The sequence below is a fragment of the Notolabrus celidotus genome, chromosome 2 (genome assembly GCF_009762535.1).
Source record: "Notolabrus celidotus isolate fNotCel1 chromosome 2, fNotCel1.pri, whole genome shotgun sequence".
NCBI classification, from domain to species: domain Eukaryota; kingdom Metazoa; phylum Chordata; class Actinopteri; order Labriformes; family Labridae; genus Notolabrus; species Notolabrus celidotus.
Genome location: NC_048273.1, coordinates 7,933,402 through 7,960,399, shown reverse-complemented (window position 1 = coordinate 7,960,399; position 26,998 = coordinate 7,933,402). Strand labels below are relative to the sequence as shown.

The 26,998-nt window shown below is 42.9% G+C and overlaps 1 protein-coding gene across 1 annotated transcript in view; it reads left to right on the top strand.

Annotated features, from left to right (window-relative positions):
- Window positions 1–10,564: 10,564 nt before the first annotated feature.
- The window catches only part of LOC117829859 (palladin-like), a 47,252-nt gene continuing 30,818 nt past the window's right edge, over window positions 10,565–26,998 (top strand). The window contains exons 1-6 of the mRNA XM_034707582.1: window positions 10,565–10,670; window positions 11,186–11,245; window positions 15,784–15,925; window positions 16,019–16,042; window positions 16,773–16,892; window positions 18,035–18,530. Of these exons, the coding sequence (XP_034563473.1) occupies window positions 10,575–10,670; window positions 11,186–11,245; window positions 15,784–15,925; window positions 16,019–16,042; window positions 16,773–16,892; window positions 18,035–18,530 (938 nt within the window). The 5' untranslated portion in view covers window positions 10,565–10,574. The remainder of the gene's footprint in view (window positions 10,671–11,185; window positions 11,246–15,783; window positions 15,926–16,018; window positions 16,043–16,772; window positions 16,893–18,034; window positions 18,531–26,998) is intronic.

Genomic DNA, 26,998 nt, shown 5'->3' with positions numbered 1-26,998 from the left:
GAATCAGGTCAAATGGAAATCTCTCTCAGCTGGAGGGACTAGAGGAAATATTTGTGGAAACATTATTTCTCAAACAAGAGGACATAAATCTCTGATAATCCATCCTGTTGTTAAGATATTTCACAAATAGGAAACAAGACAGAGAGAACTGTTTACTCAGCTCCTCTCTCTTCTACCTCAGCTCTCTGTTTTTGGCATGTTTGGCTTTCCGCCTTGTAATGATGGGAATTCTTTAATCCAGTAATTACGTATGCAGTGGTGCCAATATTGGGACCACTGCATACCTGCAGAGGTAAATAATGCATTGTGTGGTGTTGTGGAAAATTACTGAACCAAAGAGAAACACATTTAGCAGCTTTAGTGAGTTTGTGCAGTTAAACGTCTCTCTGAGCTTCGTCAAGCTGCGATCGTTGTTGGATTCACTTGCGTGGGAAAGAGGAAACCAGATATGCTTTCCATCTTCAGTTTGGATGAATTAGGAGGTTTTTTTCTGTCCTGGATAATAAAACCAACATTGCTGCTCGCTATAAAGATTGGGCAGTCTCAGTTGACCTCTATTGTAGTTTGTAATTAGGGATAAAGACAGCCTTGGTGCCGCTCTTCTTGTCCAGTTGCACTTCGGTTGCCTTCTGTGGTCTGCAACCTCGAAACTGAACACCATGAGCAAACTTGGGAGTTAAAACGAAGACAAACATGGGTCAGGAAGTTTACATCTTGTGTACCCGTTTGTTAAAGGCCATACTGAATTTGTAATTGACCTGTGGGTGTGTTTTTTTCCAGTGTTTGTCACTCCTACATCCTCTCAAGGTCATTTCTTTCTGATCGAACCCTCCTCCTGTCTTCGTCTCTTTACTCTGGCCTCCACTAGTTTGGGTTTGCGGTGAAACTGAGCTTTGCTTCATGAGATTTTCCATCAACAGCAGCAAATAACAACAGGGTCAGACGAGGAGACGCTCTCTCTGGAGGCCAGGACTTCAGGCCTCTCTCTTACCTCTGAATGTGAAGGTTAGTGAACGCAGGGAGCCCCATAAAACTGGAACCATCCTTCTGATGATACTCCAAGCATCATCTGGCATCAATTGTCCTAAATGAGTTGTATAAATTCCCCTCTCACATGCTATCTCTACTCAAAGAGCTGGTGACGGGCTGGTTCACTGGAAGGGTGGGATGTTTAGTCACCATCCTGGCTGTGAGCCTTTTAGGGTGTGAGATGCACGAAGAGGTGAGGCGTTACTCAGAAGCTATTGATATTAGGCTGCTTAGCATGCATGCTCTGCATAGCTGTGTTTTATAACGGTATTGTGTGAAGGGGAAATGGGTGGTAAAGCTGCATTCTGCCAAGAAATTTGTACCTTCAGTGAATTTTCTCAAAGTGTCGAGTGACCCCTTTTCTACCACACCCTGCTTCCCTTACACATGAATCTACTGATGGCTAAAGTGTTTCTGTTTTTCAGTTACCATGCTGCGTAAGACAAAGAGAGGGGTGTGATCAGATGTAATCCAAGATACTGGCAACCTGTTCTTGCATGCCTATACTGTTGCTTTAAATGCATTGTAAGGAGTTTTAACTGATTTAGAATAGTGTCATTCTTATACTGAAGCCTCCTTACGGCCTTTATTGTAAAGCCACACTAGATTGTAAACTCATGTACATTGATTATTGAATCCCAGGTAATAAACCAGGGAAATTCCAGGTGTTTTAAAGAGTATTGAAATAGAATAAAAGACAGAAACATATTTTAAAAAGAACAGGAATTATTTATCTCAAAATAACGCACGGTTGTTTTTATTATTTATCCAAGAGACTAAAGACAAGGCCTCTAATATGTAAACAAAGGCTCTGACATGAACTGAAGTCATATACAAAGGGGTCTGTCTTGGACATTTGGTCGGGGTGAGAATCATGGAAATGTGTCATTACTTGCACAGAAGTTTAGCTCTGTGCATCTCAAAATCCTGCAAACACATGAAACAAAAATGTAAGTCCATCAAGAGGTACGAATAAAAGCTGATTCAACTTTGAAAAGACATGGGGAAACATTGCATGATATCCTCTGTTTCTTCTTCCGCCATCTTGGATATGTTTTGCACATGAACTCTGCAGCATCCTCTAAAGTTACATCCTGCCTAACAAGGTTCATATCCCGCCCCCCTGCACCACTCCTCTTGTCTTAAAGGAAAGATTTTATTGGATGTGTTACTATTGGAATTCTCCAGAAATGTTCCATGTGGGTGCATTTGAGAATCAGAAAATGTGTCATGACTTACCCAGAAGTCTTAGCTCCTCTTTGCATCTCACGTCATGGGAGTGCAACATCCTGCAAACACATGATCATGTGCTGATTAAACTTACTGCTTCCCCCTGAAATGAAAAGTGAATGTGTGAATGCAAATGGAAAAAGTATTCCCCCTGACTTTCTCCAGAATGTTTCTGCCAGCCCCCCCAAAAAAATCATCATATCCTGTGACTCTGTTTCTTCATCTGCCATCTTGGATGTGTTGTGCACATGAGTTCTGCAGCATCCTTTAAAGTTTTGTCCCGCCCCTCTACCGTTCCCCTCGTCTGACAGGAGACACTGCGCACTCTGAAGCTGCATGCATGAACAGTCAAACTTCAGGGGCAGAGCTCCTGAACTTTTCTATAAATTTTCCATGTGAGTGCATGTGAGAAAACAGCTTCAGTGACTCAGCAGAGTCCGGCCCCCCATCACTCCTGCTGTTTAGGCCTCTAGCAGCATGTTCTGTTCATTCCACAGAATAAGAGAGGGGATTAAATAAACATTACCGTCTGTCTCTAAATGAGTCCACTCAGTAATTATGCATAATGGTACATCATTATGTTGATTAATACAGGCTTTTATTGTTGTGCTTGCTTGTTTTGAATGGCATGTGTTTCCTTAGTAAACCCCCAGAAGAGCACAAGATGAATCTGTGCACAACATACATTTCCTTTCCTTTGTGTGTGTGTGTGTGTGTGTGTGGATTCACCTAGAATGACTTAGCAGACGTCTGTGCAATAACCAGAGTGGAAAACTACTGAAGCCATTTAATGGAAAGAAGGCTGATTGTCTGAATTACAACTCTAATTCTGCGTTTACTTCACATGTTGCTGCATGGAGCTGCCCTCGTTCTCCTCTCTGGGCTGATTCAGGCCACCCTGTGAAAACATACCACCCTGCTGTTTGCTGGCCTCTGCTCACTGTAGTTACACACACTTACATTACCTCTAACAGCTCCATCATTATATTTAATGATGTCACATGCTGCAAAAAGACGTTTTCTTTATGTTTTTATTTTATTAAACGCAGCTTAATAAAAGTTCTATTCACTCCTCCTACATTTACAAGGATCTGTAGCATGTTGTCCACATTCATCTTACAGCATATGGCCTCAAGATTCATAATGAACCGTTTTGATTTATGCACAGAGGGACTTAAAAGAAAGTAGTGAGGTTTGAGCAACAAAAGAAACCTGAGTTTCCCAGACAAATCCCCAGCAGACATGGCACCCGCCCAGACGGGTTGACTCTAATCCAGAAAAATGGATTTCAAAACCACACAGACATATTGGTTTGCTTAAACAATCAGCTTTTCATACCGATTATGCAGCTGCTGTCAGTTTTGAATCAAAGAGTTTGGCATCTTTTATATAAAAAGTTCCTGTTACAACGGATGCATGTGCCGTCCCATCCTCTCTCTCTCTTCCTCTCTCTCTCTCTCTCTCTTTGTCTGGATGGACTGATTGATGCACAGATAGCTGCAGGGCTGTTTGAAGCATTCATGACAGAAGACTGTCTCTGCCGCCCTGAGGGTTGGCACTCGGGTGGATAAGGTGTCCCTGCTCGTGCCATGAACAACTCTTCATTTGTCTCATGTCACAATCTGTTTCCTATATCGTTTAACACACTGATATCTGACATCTAACACGGGGGTTCCCAAACTTTTTAGCCTGCCACCCCAAAAATATAGGTGCCAAAGACTCATGACCCCCACTGTCCCTCGATGTGATTTAATGTGGCTTCAATGAGCTGGACTGCAGAGAATGACCCTACCTATATGAGCATGTGTCTGTGTTTCCTGTGACTTTATGGATTAACCTGCTGCTACTGATGCTTTTGATAATTAACTGTTCACTAACTCTGAACGTAGGAGTGATCTGGCAACAAAGAAAGGCAGAAAACTCTTTACATTTTCTACTTTCAAGGTTTTAATTCAAGTTAAGCTTCTATTATTTGTTGACATTTTTTACTATAATGGGTAAAAAAAAATGTTTTAGATAAGTTTTGTCATTCAACTTTTTTATTGCATTTTTTTCAGAATTTATTTGTTCAACAAATTATATATAAGTAATACTAAACCAACAAAGAGAAGAAAATAATGATAATAAAGAAATAATAATGATAAACAATGCAAACAAAAAGGAAGATAAACATAAGAATACAAGGTAAATAAACAAAAATAAATAATAATACAAAATATTAAATAACTTAAAAAAAACATTCTGTAAGAATTATTATAATAATGCTTTAACATTTATTTATCTTATTTAGTTATTTATTTATCTACTTATTTCTTGTATTCATCTGATTTTGTTAATGCTACCTTATTTTTAAGTTTTCTTTCCACTCTTACTTATTTCATTAATTTTACTGTATTGATTTTATTTTATTTTTAAAAATATTTTATTTATAATCACGCCTTTTATAATTTTACCACTGCTGTTCAGTGGCGGTTCTAGACCAATTTTACTGGGGGGGCCAGGCTGGGGCCAAGGGTGTTGTCAGAGTCACACATTCAACCCTGACAAAAGAGACTGAGAAGGGCGAGGACCGGCTGAGGACAAAATGGCAAAACATCAGTGCATCCCTATATACTAGACATATATACTACTGTGTACTAGATCAACATGCAGACTGACAGCAGCTGTTTGGCTGTTTACACTCAACATGAGTCCCTTAGCGCTCTAAGGGACTGGAACCAAGTGCCACACGCATGTGTTCCGCCTGTAACCTCGGCGCTCAAAGCTTTTTTTTATTATGTAATATTTGTTTGGTGTGGAGGGGGGGCCACAGGGGGGTCCAGGTTCAGTTTAACAGGGGCACTGGCACCTGTTGGCCCCTCCCCAGAACTGCCACTGTTGCTGTTGTTTTCTGTCTCTCTGTTCTTTTCTGAAGCACTTTAGGCTGCATGTTTATATCTATGAAAGGTGCTATATAAATAAAGTTGAGTTGAGTTGAGAAGACATCTCATGACCCCCATTTGTGTCTTGCGACCCCACAGGGGGTCCAGACCCGCACTTTGGGAACCCCTGGTCTAACAGAGCCAGGCAAGTTTCCAGAGGAAGCACTCTGAGGGGTCTGTCGTATGATCAGTTTGGTGTGGTGGCCTCAGAGTTCAACACACTGCAATTAATCTTATCCAATAAATGAAATTGTTCCTGTAATTCATTTCCTGTTTTTCTTGAACTGCAGTATCTTCTGTAGCACAAGTTTAAAACACAGAGTGAAAGTCTCCACACTGCTCCACCTGTCACAGCTCCTGATGAATCGCTCACTGAGATCCGTCTCAACAATGACAGAGCGTATAATTTTTCCTGTCTGACCCGGCTTGACTCACCACATTCACCTCCTGTTCGTGTTCTCTCCGTTCTCATATTCACTCTCTCTGTCTGAGTGTCTGCTCCCTCTCCGTGAGGTGTAAACCCCTGAGAATGGAGCGTTGTCTGGATGTTTTAGCTGACGGATTGCTTTCTGGAACATGAGTTAGCTTGCTGTTTGACTGACACACCAGAGCGTTTAAAATCCTGTTATGGCGGCTGCAACAGGATGTTGGGAATTTTATAAGAGCTCTCTGAGATAGCTGGGTGTCCTCCGGTCAGCACTCTGGGCGGGCAGAGCAGCTGTTCTTCCAGCATTTTGAGAATTCCTGCCCCTCCTGCTGTCGATGGAGAGGTCGGGAGGTGACTACAGTATAATCCCTTTCTTTTACTGGAGTGCTGATGGGCCGTACAGTCAGCCGGCTCTCACTCCCAAGTTGTCACATTCAGCATCTTTATCAGGGGCTCAACACGCTGTATGCACGCTCTTTGCAGGATTTCTGGACACTTTGCAGAAGCACGTTGACTTGACATGTCGTTAAAGTCAGATGGCTTCATATAAAGACTGCAAAACCCTGTGCAGTATCCCTCTATGATGTGTTATTTATAGACTCCAGGCTAATCTATTTCTACCTCAAACCAAACCAAGGAGCCAAAGTCTCTAAATATAAACAAACTATAAACATTTCCTGTTGTTAAACAATTCTTGCACGACTTAAAAGTGATCTAGACGTCCAGCAAACTATCCTAACCTTAAAGTTTTTGCATATTTATGAGTGCAAACTTGGCTTCAGGGTTCTAAACATGCAAACTGATGCTTTGGTGATGCATATGTATTGATACTTTGAGTTTTAGGACCACATACTCTCTGGGAATTTGGGTGACACAGTGCAATCAGGGGAGTGTGGTGTCTTGATCTGATGCATCATGCTGCACGTTGAATAGAAGAGACATCACCACCGCTAGAAGCCAAAGATCCCATAAAGGACAACACTCAAAACCAGCTCTTGTGTGCGTGTGTGTGTGTGTGCTGAGGTTATTGTTGGTGTGACCCCTGCTGTCTGATCCTGTTTTTGATGTGGTGAAACACTGCTCAGGGATCCTCCTTCAATCATCGCTCTGTGAAGAGAGATGAAACAGAAGAAGCTGGTTGCGCTGCAGACTGTCTCATCCCTCCTGGGTCTCAGTCTGATTGGGGAACAAAGCTGGAGTTTGCAGCAGACCTCAGGGAGGAGGGACATGTCTCAGGCGCCTGCCCAGACACACACATACACTCTCACACACATACACACACACCTCTGATTGGAAAAAGGGAAAGGGTGTATCTGCTTCCCGTAACACTGCGTCTCAGAGCCTCAGGCCGGCTGATGTTTGGCAGATATGGAAACCCAGACGTGCCCCGAGGGTGTGTGAATGTGTGAATGAGTAGTTATTGATGTAAGTGAGGTTGGCAGGACTCCATCATATTTGGAAAAGGTATATTTAAGAGTCTGGCTCTTGCTTGTCTAATAAGAATTTATTGAGATATATTTCAGTAATGATCTCTGCAGCGTTGGTCCATAATGTCAGCTTTGAGCTTTACGAGAGTTTTCGTGTCTGGGAAGAGGTGAAATAAAACTGAGCTGAAAAGAAAGGTGATCATATAACTCAAATTTAAGACTCCCTTCCCAGCGAAGCATCTAATCCTAACACTTTTTATTTTAGCTTTGGCTGAATTTAACAAAAGTCATACTTTTCTTTAAAGCACTGTCTTGACTTTGTTCTGCAAAAAGTCACAGCTCTTTAGTGGGATTCAAATTTTACCTTCAAGAGAGTGGGAAAGTAGTCGCTCTGGAACATCTTCGACCTCAATCAGGCAGCATTAAAGGTCACATCATGCAAAATCGACTTTTTAGTGGTTCTCTACCTGAAATATGTGTCCCTGGCATGTCTGCAAACCCCCCGAAAATGAAAAAAATCCATTCAGCCCCTGTTCTGATTTCTCCACCTTTCTGTAAATGTGTGCTGAAACCAGCCGTTTCAGTTTTCAGTGTTTTTCATACGTCACAACAACATCCGGTCTGTAACGGAGGTCAGAGCTCGGAGCTTGTTCAGTCCATAGACTGTATAAAATACAACTCAACCCCTCCTCTGTTTTTCATTCCCTGCACACATGTGGGCTAACAAGGAGCTTAGGAGGGAGGCATGCTAGTTGTAGGCTGTCTTAATAAACACAAAGGTCGGTTTTACTCCCCACGTCTGCAGATTTGAAGATCTAGTGGATGATTTTTATTTTTCATGGAAAAGTGCTAGCGCTAGTTAGCATAGTCACATAGCTATATGTTCGTCGCTGTGTACCAAGACACACGTCGACATACTGACAAATAAAACAACAAGAAACACTAAATCTGTGACCAATGGTTCAGAAAGGTCCTGCTGCAGGCGCCTCTCAGTCAGGATCAGATTCTGGATCAAATTCAGAGGGTTGAAGTAGCGCGGGTCTGTGAGCAGCCGTGTCTATGCAGCCAACATGTAAAAATTAGATCAACGTGCTGGACAGCCGAGGCCACATCCACTTCCTGAGGGGGCGTGGTCAGAGAGCTCATTCTCATTTAAAGGCACAGACACAGAAAACAGCCTGTTCTGAGCAGGGCTGAAAAAGAGGGGTTTACAGGCAGACCAAAATCAGATTTCAAAGTGTTTTTTTGAGCAACAAACTTTAAAGATATGTTTTGGGGACCTCTTAGACCAATATATTTTGATGAAAAAGAGCATAATATGTCACCTTTAAAGCACTGTCTTGACTTTGTTCTGCAAAAAGTCACAGCTCTTTCATGGGATTCAAATTTTACCTTCAAGAGAGTGGAAAAGTAGTCGCTCTTGAACATCTCCGACCTCAATCAGGCAGCATTAAACCAAGAAGTGTATCTTTAAGCAGTAAATGCATTATTGTTATTATTGTTAGATAAAAGGTAGATTAAAGTGTTAGTTTAGAGTTTCAACATCAGGTTTTCTCCCTGGATTGAAGCCAGAGGTATAGAGTTTTAATAACTCAGCATATTTCAGTTTCCAAATCATCGGTATTTAGCACAAGTTTGAACAACTCAGAGACTCTTAAAGAAGCATTTTGTTGTCTTTGTCATAAGAGTCTGGAAACATGGTGTAACAACTGTAATACCCGTTTAAATAAACAAGCTTTTACTGTAAGGCTTTGCTCCATTGTGCACAAAAGATGCTCTGACTGCCACAACTTTTAAAAGTCAATCTTTATTGTACAAATCATGCAACAATGGAAGACTCACAGTTCTTAGAAATTAAAAGTAAAAGACAGGGATTGTGATCGTTCAATATAACCAAAGCATGTAAGATAAGAGGGATTTATAAAAAGTCATGCTGGTTGTTGTGAAAAAACATGAAACTGAAATTAATCTAAATGAAACGGGACGAAGTTAGAAGTTTTTAAAATGTTAATTTAAGAGAAAAAACAATTCTTGTTTTAAAGTTTTATTCCTTACGTCACACTTTAGATTAGATTGCAAGGAGAAATCACGGTTGTGCAATGGTGCAAAAGAAACTTACAGCTCAGTGCAGCTTTATACAACATAGAAAGAAAAAATCAAAACAAGTGGAGCCTAAACATATGAAGATATATGAATGTGCACAATAATGTTAAACATAATAAAGAGGGTTCAAAAGACTTAAGAGCTCCAGAAGAATACATAAAACAAACATGAGTGAAACACCTTCAGCTTAACATGGCTATTCTTACAGACTCTGTGACCCTGAACCTGTCTGCTTTTAAAAGAAGACATCGCCGTAGCTGTCCTTGGTTTAATAATTGAGATTTTCAGAGACTTTAAAGTAACCAGAGTTTGGATTCTCCTCTTTTTCACCAGGTGGTTCTGCGAAGGCCGAGAGCTGCACACCTCTCCTGACATTCAGATCTGGAGGGATGGTGACCTGCACACGCTGGTGATCACCGAGGCCTTTGAAGACGACACAGGACGGTACACCTGCGTGGCTTCCAACAGCATCGGAGCAGATAACACCTCTGCTGAGGTTTACATTGAAGGTGAGAAGGTTGTTTTACATTTAAGACATTTAAACTTAACTTTTTGTACATATCACATTATTTACTGCTAAAAAGGAAAGCTCACATCACATAGAAGTGACCAGCAGTGCTTTTGTTTTTCTGACCTGCAGGAGCGTCATCATCAGACTCAGACGGGGAAGGATCCTCGTCAAAGTCCCGATCAGGAAACATGCCTCAGTACGTGTGTTTCAGCATGACCTCTTTTGACCCAATGAACCTTGAACCCCCTGAACATGTCAACGGAGCCCTGCAGCATCTAATCAGGCCTGCTGCCCTTAACTAGACCCTTAAAAAGCTCTTAAAGAGCCGGTACACAGGCCGTGCTCGAGATAATGAGAGGTGCAGAGGGTTAATTGGGTAAAAAATCACCCTGTCAGGATTGTCCCGTGTACTTATGACCTCCTGCTCTGCTTTTTTGCCCTTTTCCTGCTTTCACTCCCTGTTTTCTCTCCCTGATTTCCTGATCCTTTTTTTCCCATACACGTGTGAAAATGTAGTTAAAAATTTCGCGACGGACCAAAGTGCACAGATTTTTTTCTAGTTCTGCAGTGAGTTACCCAACAGAAACTTTAGATTAGAGTTAGCTGCATAGTTCAAACTAATTTTTTAAGTCATGCAAAAGGAGAATTCTGCAACCAATCCTGCAGTAACTCTAAAGATGCTTTGCAACTCTCAGGATGTTTTGATCCCTATCTGTTGTTTAAATCTGCTTCCATCTGCACGACTTCCTGATCCCTCTCTGTTTACACACCAAAGCAAAGATCTCTGATATCATCTTAGTTTCTTTGGGGAAACTTTCTTTGATCCAAACCTAACTAATGCAGAGTCTAGAAATGGTGAAGTTTTTTATGTGTTTGTATGAACACTGATTTCTTCCTTGTGCAGGGTGCAGAAGAAGACGACTTCAATGTCCCTGACAATACGCTCATCATCGCCCAAAACCACTCACGTCCTTCCTCACCGCTCTACCCTGGTCCAGTCTCTGTCTCAGCCCCCACAGAGGGTAAGAACCTGCAGCTTCTAGGACAAGAGATCCATCAAGCTCATACACAAAGTCAAACATACTATAAACTCGTTCTGACACAATCAATCAATCTTTATTTATATAGCGTCAAATCCCAACAAATGTTCTCCTCAGACTCTTTCAAAACAGAGCAGGTCTAGACCATACTCTATGTTCTATTATTAACAAAGACCCAACATCAAGACAGGATCAGATCCAGTCCCATCTTACAGACAGGACTCAGTCTGCTCATCTTAATCCCCCATGAGCAGAGCACTTTGCAGCATTTAGCAAGTTACAGAGGCAAGGACAAACTTCCTTTAACAGGCAGAAACCCTACGAGATAAGGGAGCTCAGGGACTCCAGAAAGGTCTATGATTAGTAGGGGGAAGGGGATCCCAGTGTGTCAGTTCCCCTGGCAGTCTAAGCCTATAGCAGCATAACTAAGAGCTGGTCCAAGCCTGACACAAAGACGCCTTTCTTTTTGCACTGACAAAGTGATTATTGTCTTCCAGGTGCAGAGCCCACTGTCACTGTATAGTGGTGAGGTGTCAGGTCCTCCTGTGTTCACTAAGGTAAGTGTGCGTACACAATATACTATAAGCATGGTGCATTTTTCATGTATCTATTTCACAACCTAAATTATTAAGGTGTTGCTCTGACGGAATCTGTAAAGTGAGGAGGTTTTCCAAAAGGTTTTGTCACCTGGCTGCAGAGATAAGCTCCAAAGTAGCTTCAAAGTTTCAAGCATTGATCTTTAAGGTGGTTTGAGCTTCACAAACTTCACAAAAACAAACAAAAGAACTAGAAAAGCAGTGGCTACTACAGATGCTTCATTTACAAAATCAAGGAAACCATCATTTGCATCGACTTATCCCGGCTGAGTTTTTGGCACTTCATAGGCAGGAGGTAAAGATATGAAAAATCATGTCGCATGTTGGATAAACAGCTGTTTCCAATTAGTCAGTATGATTCTGTGACATTGTATTATTTGAATGACACATAATGAGGTATGTTCAACTATTTAAATGACATTAAGTTATGTTGTAACTCGTCTCTGCGGTGCATTTGCTTTTATTATTGTGATGCAGAATTCACGACATAGCCATTAGTTACATTTAATCCATGCAAAGGTTGTGTTTGTTGTGGCTGCACTTTGTCGCAGTTGAGGTCAGGAGTTTGTGCAAGCCAGTCAACTTTAACACTGCCTTGGAAAAACATTTTTTATTGCAACTTTTACAAAATAAACAAACATGTTGAGTGCCAATCCAAGGGTCACTGCCTGCTTCACCTCAGTGCTGCACGGACCAAAAACTCCAGATTGAGAACAGGCTCTTCAGTATGCAAAAGTTAACCACCATTGTATGGCTTCAATCAAACAAACAAACAAACAAACACACATAACATGTAGTTGTGGTAAACTGAAAAACTGCTCCAGATACATGTTAGACTTACATACAGTACATCATGCACAGAGCACATACAGGCACATCTGCAGATCCTAATACAGATGTACTCTGTGTTCCTCTCTGCCCATAATAACAGTTTGCATTGCTGCGGCTTACAGCAGTGGAGGTCAGATAAAACACAAACTTTGATGAGAGCTCCTCCTCTCGCTCATGAACACCCCTCTCCAGCTCAGACTCTTCAGCACTCCCCTAACAGCCCCTGACTCCCTCAGGCTGCGGGTCTTGTGATGGCGCGACTGAGACAGGCTGAGGCAGAGCTTCAAACGGCCCTGCCAAACCCACAAGGGTCAGGTCTCTTTCACTCTCATTGAGCCAGTCAGGCCCTAAATCATTTTCCACTTCATTACAGAAAGACATTTGTTTTTCTTCACCTCCACTCTGCCTCCTTTTTAAAAGCTGCCGTGGGCTTTAATCATCTCAGTGAGAGAACGGTCGCCGCAAGTGATGTCACCCACACAACACAAATACACACAAACACAGTCAGACCTGTACATTCCTCTCTCTGTGTTCCCAAAATACAGCCGTGCCAAAAACAGAGTGTCACGGAGAGAGAGGAATACTCATTCACACTGACACTGAGAGCCACGTGATGAAGGACGCCAACTGATGCATTTCTGACCCTGTTAACAAGCAGAGGAGACAACACCGCTTTGACTACTCTGTCAAAAGACTGATGCCTCAGTCTGCTACTGAACTACCTCTGTGTTTTTAACTTTCAGAAAAGAGCTGGGCAGTATTTAATACGCTCCCAGGACTTTTTTATGCTTTCCCCCAAAAGCTTGAACAAAAATCAGGGAAGGGGCTTTTGGGTATTCAGGAGCTGGTGTCTTTAAATGATTTTAAAGCCTCTGGTAACTAAAATCAACAAAAACATTCTAACTATGATATTTATAGTCATATGTACATACTGTTACATATCTATATATATACAAAATATTAGAACTGAACTTTAATCCATCTTTGAAATGTTCTCAGTAAAGTTTTTTTTTTCTCATGATATATTTTTGGGCTTTTTTCGCCTTTATTGGATAGGACAGCTGAAGAGAGACAGGAAATGTGGGGAGTAGAGAGCGGGGGAAGACATGCAGGAAATGGTCGACTGGCTGGGAGTTGAACCGGCGACCTCTGCGATGAGGACTATAGCCTCTATACATGGGACGCTTAGACCGCTAGGCCACCAGCGCCCCCTCAGTCAAGTTTTTAATAACGTTCTGATGCTAGGTTAAAGTGGGCGGGGTTAACTTGGACATTTATTATGAAATAAACATCTAACCAATCATAAATGAAACTCTAAGCTTCACCTTGGTGAACAGTTGTTCTGTCTAAGTATTCGGTGAAGGGCTTCCAGGTCTTGTCAAAAGAATTTCTTGATCCCGCAAGTGAGAATCGGATCTTCTCAAGTTGAATATGACTAATAAGGATCTCCCTGAGCCAACTGTTAAAAAAAACTTCCAACTAGGAAGGAGGGAGCGTGTGCTTCCACCTGAACAGGATGAGGCGTCTAGCTAGCAGAGTCTTAAAGGCTAAGACATGCCGTTTTTTTCCCGCTGAGAGAATAATATTAATAATAATACATTTTATTTAGAAGTGCCTTTCAAAACACTCAAGGTCGCTTTACAGACAGATTAAAACACAATAAATAAAACAACACGATAAAATAAATAAAAACAACAAGCAAAGTAACACCAAGTTAAAAATGAAGCAGTGGAAATTAAGCAGGGAATGCAGTTTGAAACAGATGGGTTTTGAGTTTTGATTTGAAGAGGGGTAGTGAGTCAGAGTTTCGAATGTCTGGTGGGAGTGAGTTCCAGAGTTGGGGAGCAGAGCGACTGAAAGCTCTTCTCCCCATGGTGCTGAGACGGGCAGGGGGCACAAAGAGGTGGAGAGAGGAGGAAGACCTGAGGGAGCGAGAGGGGGTGACAATGTGGAGGAGATCAGACAGATACGGGGGGGAGAGGTTGTGGATGGCCTTGAATGTGTAAAAGAGGATTTTGAAATTGATTCTGAGTTTGACCGGTAGCCAGTGGAGTTGCTGGAGGACAGGGGTGATATGGTGAAAGGAGGGGGTTCTGGTAAGGATGCGGGCTGCAGAGTTTTGGACCAGTTGAAGTTTATGGAGGGATTTGTGAGGGACACCAAAGAGGAGTGAATTACAATAATCGATACAGGAGGTGACGAGACTGTGGACCAGGATAGCAGTGTTGTGAGGGGTGAGAGAGGGGCGGAGACGGTTGATGTTGCGGAGATGGAAATATGCAGACCGGGTTATGCTATTGATGTGAGAGTTGAAAGAAAGTGAGCTATAGAGGATGACACCCAGACTCTTTACCTGGGGGGAGGGGGACACTGTTGAACTGTCTATGGAGAGGGAGAAACTGTCGGCTTTGGATAAGGTGGATTTGGTGCCTAGAATGGGCACTCCAGAAAGTGGGACTCCAAATAGGACAGTGTGTGGGTCAGGGAGAAGTACTGTATCAAATACTGTTCCCAGTGTCTCAAAAATTTGACTCCAAAAACCTTGTAGTTGCGGGCAGGACCAGAACATATGAGAGTGATTAGCAGGTGAATTCTTGCATCTGTTACAAGCGTCGTGAGCGTCCGGGTAGATTTTAGCCAGTCGTGCATTTGTGTAGTGTGCTCTGAAAATAACCTTACACTGCAAAAACACCGTGTCTGGCACACGGCTAAGCTGTGTGGACAAGAGCAAGGCTTTCTTCCCATTGGCCATCAGGTATAGACATGCCAAGTTCCTGCTCCCAAGTCATAAACATTACACAGAAGTGACAGCGTGGACAAAGGAGACACCAGACAGAGTGATGAAGCAGCAGAGGAACTTATAGAGAGTTGAAAACATGTGAATATGTTGGTACCATTTCCACAAGAGCAAGGCTTTGCTTCCATTGGCCATCAGGTATAGACATGCCAAGTTCCTGCTCCCAAGTCTGCTTCAGTTTGGTTGTCGGGTCGGAGTTAAGGGAGTCGATGGCGCTGTATAGGATACAGGCGATTTCTGGATCAGATTCAGCGTAAGCCGGCTCAAACATGCAGACTTTGTGTCTGTGCGGCCACGCCCACACAGTCTTTAGAAACTGTCTGAACTGTAAAACAAGCTGTTTTTGAACAGAGTTTTTTCAGAGTTATGGATGTTTATTCTCACTCAGATGTTTGTTGATGCTTGATGACACATTACATTTTGATATTCTATATGAATTTTGGATATTCCAAGTCACGTTCCCAGAGTCTTTAAGAGGGCGCTTTAGTGAAAAAGTGAGATGGCAACACGTGAATCGATGCTCCTACACTTCAGTTTTTCTAGCCTATGCAATGAAATGAAGTCTTTCAATGTTAGAGAGAGCTTGGAGACGGTGAGTTCTTCGTCCTTAACTCCTTACAGCATGATACTACACTTGGTTGAGGGCCGATCTTCGGTTCACCTCTATCTCTTGCATCTTACATGTCCACTTTTTGCCTCCTCAAGAAGTGTTTTATGGGCGTGCGTCATCTTCAGTGATCTGTTATTTATCTAATTCTGTAACTTTGAAGCGTATCCCTTTCATTACCGCTCTCTCAATCTTCTCATTTACTCATCATTACGGACTTACTCATGACCGCTCTGTCTCTTCATCCCTCCTCTCTCTCTGCAGCCGTTGCAGGATGCCCTGGCGTCCGAGGGCCAGGTGGTGGTTCTGGAGTGCAGGGTCCGAGGAAGCCCTCCTCTTCAGGTCAGATGGTACCGCCAAGGGGAGGAGATCCTGGACTCTCCTGATTTCCGGATACTTCAGAAAAGTAAGACACTCTTTTACTTGGAATCCCTTGTAACTGAACGGATTACTGGTTTGTGCTATTGTTCTAAATGCTTTTCTTTCTTCCTTCCTGCAGAGCCTCGATCTGCAGCTGAGTCAGGTAGTCACCTCATTTCCTGCCTCATGCATACTTTGCTGTTACAAATCTGCTTTCATGTTCCTCACCGCAGTCAGAACATCACATTAGTAATCATCATTACCTTTGTCTGGAGGCGAGAACCCAGGTTGATGGTTTCATTGTCAGCTGCAGCCTTTCACCCGCTTATGACTACGGCACATCTCTCATTATTTAATGTGCGAGCCAAAGGGAGTCCCTGGGAAAGTCTGAGCCTCCTCATGACGCGTTAAATCAAGCGCACACACACTCACAAAGAAAAAATCAGGCATAAACAATGACACACGTGCTCATTTGTGTCAGACTATTTCGCACCTTTGTGACTCAGGGGTCATTTCAGGTGTTGCTTTCAGGCTGAGTCACACAGACGTCTGTGAACATCTGTGCTTCAGTGTTTACATGTCTGTCTGTCTGTCTGTCTCTCTGTCTCTCTGTTTGTCTTTCCCCGCTGCTCTAAGTGTGTCTGAGTCTGAATAATGATTCACTCCTCCAGATGACATGCCTGTCGTGATATAACATGTCCGTCAAAAATCGGTCTAATGTCTCATCATTACATGTCATTACATAACAAACCAAGCATCAACATGTCACTCCATTCCTCACCTGAGCAGTTTGCTGTTCATCAAAGTGTAGTCTGTGTTTCCGCAGGTATAAACTGAGCTGTTAGGATCGTATCAAAGGTGTGTTCATGGTGGGATCTTTTTTGTTTCTTTAGAAGAGATCTGCACCCTTGTGATAGCCGAGGCCTTCCCAGAGGATGGAGGTTTATTCTGCTGCACAGCCTCCAACACGTACGGCTCCTTGAACAGCACAGCTCACCTCACCGTCACTGCAGGTAGGTCCAGCACAGACGCACAAAAAAACATGCAACCTACCCACTCAATCATCAAAACTCACAGCAGCCCCCCCCCCCCTTAATATAAGACAATTAAAGCACTATTTTCTCACGTACTATAACTTCTATCACCATACATCCATTGGCAAACTCTAGTCTTGAAAAACTATGTGTGATGATATGATATGTTGACCATTTGTGCTGGAAATTAAATTATGAAAAAGGAAACACAAAATTCTTGATATATAAATAACAAAAAAATGAATTCAAATCCCTGAAAGAAGTTTACATTCCAGTGAAATTTGAAGTTATTTTTCATGAGATCTCTTTAAAACTAAGGAGTTCAATTTAAATCAGAGGATAAAAAAAAAATTGTCATAATAACTGTTGGTACACTTAAATCAATAAACAGTCTCAGAGGTGTTAAACTAAACTCCCAAACCGGTGGCAGTAAGGGGTCCCAATCATTCAGGACTCACTTCAGATCTGAGTGGGTAAAAAAGCTGCGCCGGTTAAAATAGAAACGGCCGTCAGATTTTAAATCAGAACTTCTGTTTTGGCTGTAGGTTCGGGTCCGTATGGGATGGCTTGTCGGTCCAGACCCGGACCCCGGTCCGCCAGTTAGTGACCCCTGGTCTATGCCATAGATTGCAGAACATGTTTGCAAATTTAGGACATAGAATAAAAATAAAAATACTTTTTTTATATTGATCGATCACACTAAAGTCTGATTTACAACATCTAAAGGTTTCATGGTTGTGCAAACAGTTTGGAAGTTTTATTCTCTGTTTTAAAGTGATTTTCTTTTAATGTTGTGTAATCCATGAAGGGAGAGAAGTGAGTTGTGTTAGTGAATGAGCAACTCTCTGCAGAGTTCAGAGGGACACAAATATTTCTGTGTGTGTTCACAGAGACAGAACAGTGAGTGTGTGTGTGTGTGTACAGTACAGCACTCACCGCAATGGAAGAGCTGAATAAACAAGAATTTCATCAGCCTGACTGGACACAGCTGCTGTGTTAGATCACGTCAGCTGGGATACATTCCTGTGTGTCTAATCTGCATCTATGCGGCGGCAAGGGGAAGAAAAATCCACATTAAAGTCAAACAATCGGCTTTTTCCATTTGTGTTTGTGTCTTCTAGCATCTGAGGACTCATCCAGTAATGGGATGTCTGGAGATAGCTCAGGGTTTGAGGATGCAGCAGGCTTCCCCCCGCCTCCCCCACCCACAGAAATCAGCCTCCTGGAGCTGCCACCCAAGATGCCGCCTCCACCTGGGAGTGAGCCTTTCCAAATCAAGGAGCTGGAGATCTGGCCCAGTGTTTCTGCCATGCCTCTGCTGCAGATGAGCTCAGAGGCAGAGGATAAAGGGAAAGGGTTCATGCAGAATGGGCCGCCTGCAAATCCATCAGCTCCACCAAGCCTGCCTAAAGCTGCAACCCCACCACCCCCACCTCCACCTCCACCACCACCTCCTCTTCCTCCAGCTCTGCCACAGTCTGACCCAGTGACAGATGTCCCAGTAAAGCCACACAGTCCGGCCCTGCTGGCATCAGACTCTCCTACACCCCCAGGCAAGCTGTCTCCATCCCCTGGGAAAGACGGACCTCCGCTGCCGACCAAGCCTAAACCAAAGCTGTGAGTACCTGAGTGTCCACGTGAGTCTGTGCCCCGAGGGGAGGCTAGTCACCTGGGAGGGAATGATAGTGTCTCAGTCTGTGAAAGGGTTAACAGGGGAATCCCGGACCTTCTGGGGGACAAAAGCATTCCCCTGCCTTTATGTAGGCCTCAATGTGGCATCGTGTTTGCCAGGGCGGGTCTGCCAGCTGCCGTCTGTCTGTCTGTGGTCGTAAACAGATCTGCGATGGTTCCTATTGTTTCTGTCTGACCCCGGACTGCAGGTCCAGCCCGGGACAGACACACTGTGTGTTGTTTTTTCTCCTGAGCACCTTTCTGTGAGCTCTGTAGGGATCAGGTAGGATGTCACTGTTATTAGAAGAGAGCAGGCTTTGTTTTCAATAGTCCAGTGTTTTCAGATGTCTGCTGCAGACAAGCAGGAATTCTGACCGACTTGTGGATGGATTTCTTTTTCATTATTGAGTAAATGTTTGTTTTTATAACAGAGAATATCGCAGAGAGCACTTCTGAGGGATAAGAGAGAAAAGGGAGAAAAAGATGGTCTGTCTGGTTCCCTTTGGGGCATCTGAGATGCCTCAACTGTGCTTTCTGTTGAGTTTTATTGTGCTTTACTTGTTATTGATCCTCCTTTGTTCTTTGTTTAGCTTTGTAGCCATGCTAGTGATGCTGGACTATCAGGTAGTTAGTTGGCTAGTTGGTTGGGCTTTTAATCTTTTTGTTACAGATTGAAATATCACACCTCTCACCTTATGGATGGGCCCAAAACATTGCCCAATCAAGCCATCCTCTGAGCCTCAAATGACGTTGAAATTTGTAGTTCAACGCAAGAATAAGAAGTGTAAAACTATGCTGATTAGCAAGGTTTAAACCCTATTCAATGAAACATTCATCTATCCATCATCTATGCTGCTTATCCTGCTAAGGGCTGCAAAGGAAAAAGCCAATCCCAGCTGTCATAGAACAAGAGGTGCACAGGATACACCTTGGACGGGCTTGCAGATGATTTAAGAGTCACAAATTAACCTAACAAGTTTGTCTTTGGACCACGGGAGGAAGCAGGAGTATCTGGAGAGCATCACTCAGACACAGGACGATCATATAAACTCCACACAGACACTATAAATAGATCTCTGCATACGAGGAGCTAGATTTTTGGTTTGGTTTGTAGTCGGATTAGTTGTAATGCAAAGTACTGCCCCGATGAGCGCTGACATATTACGCTGGTGGAGCCAAGGCATGTGATGGAGACTGATGTGACAACACAAGTTGATACCATGCCTTACAAATTTCCCACAGACAAATTGATAAATTGTTTGAATTTGAATAAGTTATATCAAAGTTCTCTTTTGGTTTGATCTTTATGAACTTCCTTTAATCAGCAGAACTTGATTCTATAATGAACACACAGTGCATGAAGTATATCTCCTCAAAGCTGCACAGTAAACCGCCCTGGGTTAGACAAGAGTTTGACGTGGCTTGATTCTTGCATTGCACAGTTGATTTCCGCTGCGTGTTCCCTACATTTGATCCCTGCTGATAGATGTCGCTGCTTCTCAAATGTGTGTACATAAACTTTTTAATTCTGTGCCCCCAGAGCTGTGGGCATAGAGGAGGAGAGAAAACACTACAGGTAAATATTTGGCTGTGAGGTTGATGCTCTGGATGTGATTTGATTGGCGCCACATGCAGCCTCATTTACTCTCATGGACACAAACACAAACAAAGTAGGAGTAATTATATTGTATGACTCTTCAAGATTGAAAAGAGCAGTCAGCTGATCGTGTACAAAAGACTTACTGTAGATTTAGTATACAAGTTTGTTCACATCATCACATCTGGTGTGGTTACTGGGCTTTACCACAGAAACAGAGACCCCCCCCCCCCCTCTCTGGAGTTTAGCTGCTTTTAATGCACATTTAACAATATGTGTTTATGTCAAACTGAACATATGGCTGTGAGGAGATTTATAGACCTATCCTTGATGAATAAACTGACTTCTGTTTCAAGTTCAGACTGTAAAGCTGCAGTAAAGCAGAATTAATCTGCCATAAACAATCTGCTCCTGACTGTGGAGTAATTAGAAAGCATAAGCCAATCCCTCTCTCGCCCTCCGCTCTTTAAGGAACACAATAAAAACAGCAGCACTGCCATTAAGCTAAGGTTATACGTCTGCCAGACTCTGTGTCCTCAGGTGAACAGAGCCTGACCGCTCCGACCTGAAGACACTGAGCTCAGCGCATCCAGTCTGTCGTGTGGTCCGTCCCGCAGACAGATATTACTTCTCCTCTTTGAGCCACGTGGCGCTGTGAAGCGGAGCACAGTAAAGCCTGCAGCCTTTGAACAGGATCTGACTTTGTGACTTTATTCCTTCTTTTTATTGGAGTTTGGTTTAATAAGCTCAGAGACTTTCTAACAAACCTAGCTATAAATTTTACAGACGGAGTTGAAACTATTTTCAAAACAAGGCAATATTGTCGAGAAGCTTAATTAATAAACTTTATTTACAGAAAGGCAGAGGGATGAGTGTGGAGGGAGTTTTATAATCAGAGCTTAAGGACTGAGTGTCTTGCTTTTCATGATGAGAATAAGAGCGAGACTTCTGCATGATTCACGCTGATATTAACACTTACTGTATATATAATATGCTTGCTACCTATCAATATGAAATCTTACTTAACTGAACATGTGGTGCAGAAAGTGTTGCTTGGGTTATTGCTTAAATGGCATCATAACAAAGTGTGTGTCCTGCAAAGTTAATGTGTAGGCCTACATTCATTTTCTGAGTATCACAGCTTGGTAGAAGTCATCTCTATGACTTTATTGAAGATTTCTTCACAAGGTATTCCTTTTTAGACTGTGTTTTCTTTTTATTTCTTTAATCGAGTGGCCCTCTGAGTGTTTTTGTGTATTTATATTGATTCACAATCCTTTCGTCTGTCCATTTACTTCCTTATCTGCTGTGTTGGCAGCAGGCTAAGTCAAGTTTCCCCAAACATCTTCTTCAGGGACTCTGAGGCGTTCCCTTGCCAGGTGGGGTCTATAATTCCTCCAGAGGGTTTTGGGGTTTTTGTCCAGTTGGGCATACCTACCTGAGAAAACCTCCAAAGGGAGGCATCAAGGAGGCAACTAACCATAGACCTTTCTGGAGTGCCTGAGCTCCCTTGTCTCGTAGGTTCCTCTGGATCTCTGCCGCTGTGCACGTGCCAGACTGCAGCTGCTACAACTACTACTATCTGTCTCACCACTATCATCTCTCTCTCTCTTTTCATCTCCCTCTATCCCTCTCTCCAACACGGTCTCAGCAGATGTGTGTCTAACATGAGTCTGGTCCTGCTGGAGGTTTCTGCCTGTTAAAGGAAGTTTGTCCTTGCCACTGTAACTTGCTAAATGCTGCAAAGTGCTCTGCTCATGGTGGATTAAGAGATCAGACTTAGTCATGTCTGTAAGATGGGACTGGATCTTATCCTATCTTGATGTTGGGTCTTTGTTAATAATAGAACAAAGAGGACGGTCTAGACCTGCTCTGTTTGGAAAGAGTCTGAGGAGAACATTTGTCCGGATTCGGTGCTATATAAATAAAGATTGATTGATTGATCAGAGCCTGAACCTCCTCAACTGGCGTCTTTGGATGCAAAGGAGTAGCGTCTCGACTCCGAGCTCCCTCCAGATGTCTGAGCCCCTGACCCTGTCTCGAATGCAGAGCCCAGACTCCCTTAGGAGGGAAATCATTGCTGCTTTTTGTATCCTCAGTCTCGTTCTTTTGGTCACTACCCAAAGCTCATGACGACAGGTAACGAAAAGTGAATCACAAGCTTTGCCTTCAGGCTCTGCTCCTTCATGTGACGATCTCATGATCCATTTTAAACTCACTCGTGATGCGCAATCCATGCATAAAATGATCTGCTGTTATTTCAGCAAAACAAAATATTGGCAGCCTTATTAGTAATCTTTTTATTTTTATTTTAAAGTCAGTATCCGTCTCAAGAACCCGAGCTCAGTCTTGAAAATCCTGAATCAGTTTGGCTCTGACTAGAGTCATTTCTGAAGCTTCAATTTGTTTTTCTGAATACTTTAGCTTAAGAATTTCATAGCACCTGTTGGTGTTCATAGAGGGACAGGTATATCAAAGAACAATACAATCTGAGCACCAGTGTTTGTAGGTGTTGGAGAGATGTGTCCGTATCCAAAAGTCTAAAATAAATTGTTTTAAATCGTAGAAACAACCTCGTGGAAAGCCGATGTAAGACGTGATTTTTGTTGCAATAACACCGGACCGATGAGAGGGAGGAAGTGGTTGTGTGACTTGGCAGACTGAGAGACTGCAGGAGACCTGAGCTGTGAAAATAGAGCTGCTGTTTTTCTGTGCTGAAGGCTGAGAGAACAGGGCTGGTAGGTATGTGGGTCTGATGCCCGGCGTTGATGTCAGACATCAGGACAAGAATCAAAGGAAATTCTCAGGGGAGAGACTCAGATTGGCCAGATGGACCTGATCCAAGTCGCAGGTTTGGAGAGAAAGCAGAGGTTTACCACACAGGGGAGAGAGCAGAATGGCAGCACCATCTTGTTGTGTGTGTTTTACATACAAACATTATGCTTGATCACTTACTTGATCTATAAGACTTCTGTAAGAGTGACTGAATAACCAAGCTGTGTACATGCAGTGTTTTTGTTGCTCTCTTGGTTACTCCTCCAATAATTAATCAAACAAATCAGAAAACATTAAGCTAAAGTGACCCTGAGCTTTCAGCCTGTATGTGTTATGAAGGGAAACTTATCTGAGGGTACATCTCAAACTCTATGATGAAGTGGCCACCATGACTCACTCGCTGGTTTGTGGACTCTCGTCTCAAAGCCTCAATTTGACTATTTTTCCAGCACCATGTTGGGTTTGTTTTTAGACAAGAATGACCATATTTGGACGAGGTAGGGTATAAACGACTATGGGACATACAGCGAGAAGGAAGTCATAACTCAACTCGATGAGATGTTGCCTTTTGACGTAAAGATCTGCCATGCTGAACAGAGTTATGGTTTGAATGGATTCAGCAGCACAACCCCCCTCTGTTTAGGAGTTTCCAGGGTTTGGTTGTACATGCATGATTATCTTAGACCTCTTTCAGACATGCACCCCTGAAATATCCCAAAGTGTCTTGTTTACACATGTCCCTCACAACGTAAAGTCTTCCATGTCAAACGATGGGGGTGTTGAACGGGAGCTTTAGGAGGCAGGACATTACACAACGCTATGATGGCAGTTTATACATTTATACATTTATACCAATGCTACATTATAATAATAATAATACATTAATTTTATATTATATATATGTTCAAATCAATACAAGCAAAACACAAATAACACAGATCAAACAAAACAACAGTACAATCACAAATTAAACGCTAACTGAAAAAGGTGAGTTTTTAAAAGAGATTTGAAAGCTGAAGGGTCAGAGCAGTTTTGGATATGGGAGGGGAGTGAGTTCCAGAGGGTGGGGGCGGCTACTGAGAAGGCTCTGTCCCCCCAGGTTCGGTGTTTGGTTCTGTGAGGTGGGGACAGGAGGTTGGCATGTGTGGAACGCAGGTTACGGGAAGGAGTGTGATGGTGGAGGAGGTCAGTGAGGTACGAAGGGGGCCTGGTGGTGGAGGGCTTTGTGGGTGAGGAGGAGGATTTTAAACTGTATGCAGTAGGGGACGGGGAGCCAATGCAGATGTTGGAGGACGGGGGTGATGTGGTCACGGGAGCGCTTGCAGGTGAGTTTATGTACAAACAGACAGATTTGCGGACATCTTTGCTGTTCTGGTCTGATGTCTTTAGTCATCTTATTGCCTGTCACTCTTCTGGGTTTGCACCATAGACTCCTATAGATAATGGACGTAGTATGGAGAAGGAGGCAAGGATGACGTGCTGGTATTGAGGTGCAAGCTCAGAAAAGACGACATTGACCTGTCCTTCCACCCACCGTTATGAGGAATGTAAGATCTATCTACGATAAGGTGGACGAGCTAACCCAGCACCAGAGGGGAGATAACGTTTGTTGTGATTTGGCGCTATACAAATAAAGATTGATTGATTGATTGATTGATCCGTGACGTCACCCATCTGTTCCTGAGCACTGTTTTGAATTCAATCGTTGGCGGGAGCCATATTGGGAATGCTGAACTCATCCAAAAGAGTATGACGTAAAGAGGTGGAGTTTGAGCTTCCTAGCCAACAGCTACAGTGTTCCCGCCTGTCAGTCAAGTCGGTCATGTCCTTATTTGGGCAAAACTCTTAATCATAATATCTTCTGAACCGTCACGTTAGAAAAAAATTCACCCCCCTGTACAGTGTGTGCCGATAGAGAGATTAGCTTTGTAGACCCAAGCCGTTTTTTGAACCAGGCTGTAAACATGTTTATTAATGCTGCAAAGATTGTCTTCTTTGAATTGGTGTGTATGTGGTTTCCGGTGTTTCTGCAGCCTGCCTCAAGTGGAGGCTCAATGAATTGCAGTTTATAACACTTCCGCATGGGCTTCATATTTTGAGACCGGAGGTTGCTGCTTAGTTTGCACCAGTCGAATGATATAAGCGTCATTCACTCTTTCATACTCCTTGCTGTGATTTTCCCAAATATTCCCTGCTGCATTTTCACACTGACTAACCCAACTTCTTGCAGACTTTTATGAGAGTGCTGGCAGGAAAAAGTCAGGGTGAAGTCAGGGTGATCAATTTGGCTGTTTGTATTAAAACTTGCATGACATTTCAGGAACTTTCTAGGAGTTTTGTGCATGTGTGACTACAGTTGATAGGCTGATAACACCTGGAGATAACAAGTCTATGTTTGCATGCATGCAATCATGATCTCCATTTGCACTTTATTATTAGTTGCACCTTTTAAATTATTGATTGTTTTATTTATACGTGTGCTGGTGACCTCTTGGCCAAGTCACCCTTGTGAAAGAGGTCTTGATCTCAATGGGTTTTATCTGGTTAAATACAGGTTAAAACATGCATGAAGAGTGTGCACTGAGGGACTGGATTTCAGCAATGCTGAGGTCCAGTGTCAGCTTTCCTTGTCCAGTGTGATGTTTCACAAGAATGCCCACTTTCCTTGGGGTGAAATGCCTCAGATTAAAACACATGTTCTCAGCTGTGTGACTGTCAAAGAAGTGGACCTCACCTCTTGTTCACAAGGGAAGCCAATGCACTTGTGCATTAGACCCACATTTGTTGTAATGTGCAGCAAGGTGCTTGAAAAAAGGAGAGCCCATGATTATAAATCTGGTCCCAGTTAGAGTAAATTTGCAGCAAAGAAAGTTATACTTAGGGGCGAGTCTAGCTGTGATTAACAAGTTACTGTTGGTCATCTCTTGCTACAAAAAAAACCCAAGACAGGGACAGCCAAAACACCAAACTTGAGGCTTATAAAGTACAACTTTGCAATTCAAATCAAGCTTTCCACGGTGTGCACATTGTCCATATGTCTCCAGGTTGAAGGAGAACTTCTCCTTTGCTTCAGTAAAACATTAAGGCATGATGATAAGTTTCAAGAAATTCCTCCTGACTGTTACTCAACGCTGCAAGACAAAGAGGGAGACAGTGAAAAAATGTGAGGCCTGTGCAACATGTTGTAGGTGTGACCAACCTGATACTGACCGTGATAATAGGGGTGAAGCATTATATTACAGTGCAGGATGATATGTGGGTGGGCGTTACAGCAAACATGAGTAGCAAAGGCAACAATTATCCTCAAACCATTCCACGGCTTAATCTCTCGTTCATACGACTAGGAATCCGCTCTGACAGTTCAAATTGCTTTCTTGCACGGATCTCATTCCACAAACTGCTTTTAATGTGTCGGCTGAACTCTTTCTGTTTTCATGCATCTCGACTGAGAGTTCAGTTTTACTCAAAACGCTGGGATGATGAAAACCAGGCACACGCCGGCACTCGACAGATCTCACTTTGTGCTTTTTTTTACAAACATGTTTCCATGTTCAAGGCTCTGGAGTGATTGAGATGCAAGTTTTTTGTTGCTGGTTTGTGGTTCTAGAGGAATGCTGCAACACATATAAGAGGTAATGCACATCTGCTGTGAGCATTTTAAACAAATGAAACACATCCTATACAATACGCAGTTTCATAACTTATCAAAAGCCATAATCCACGATAAGGGACTGAGATGATTTCTTGTGGCTCTCTTCCTTTAGCATCTGATCACCTGCATTGTTTAAACCATGCTCTGCAGGTGATGTAAGAAATGAAGAAGTCTATGTGTTTGTCTCCTCTTTACGGAGCCCCCTAAGGCCATGGACAGAAAAAACAAAAAGATAGGTTTCTCATGCGCACCAGAACCCAACCTGTGCTCACCAAGCAGCAACCTCCGGTCTCAAACCATGAAGCCCGTGCAGAAGTGTTATAAACTGCAATACATCCAGAATCCGCTTGAGGCTGGCTGCAGAAACACCTGAATGGGAAAAAGACGATC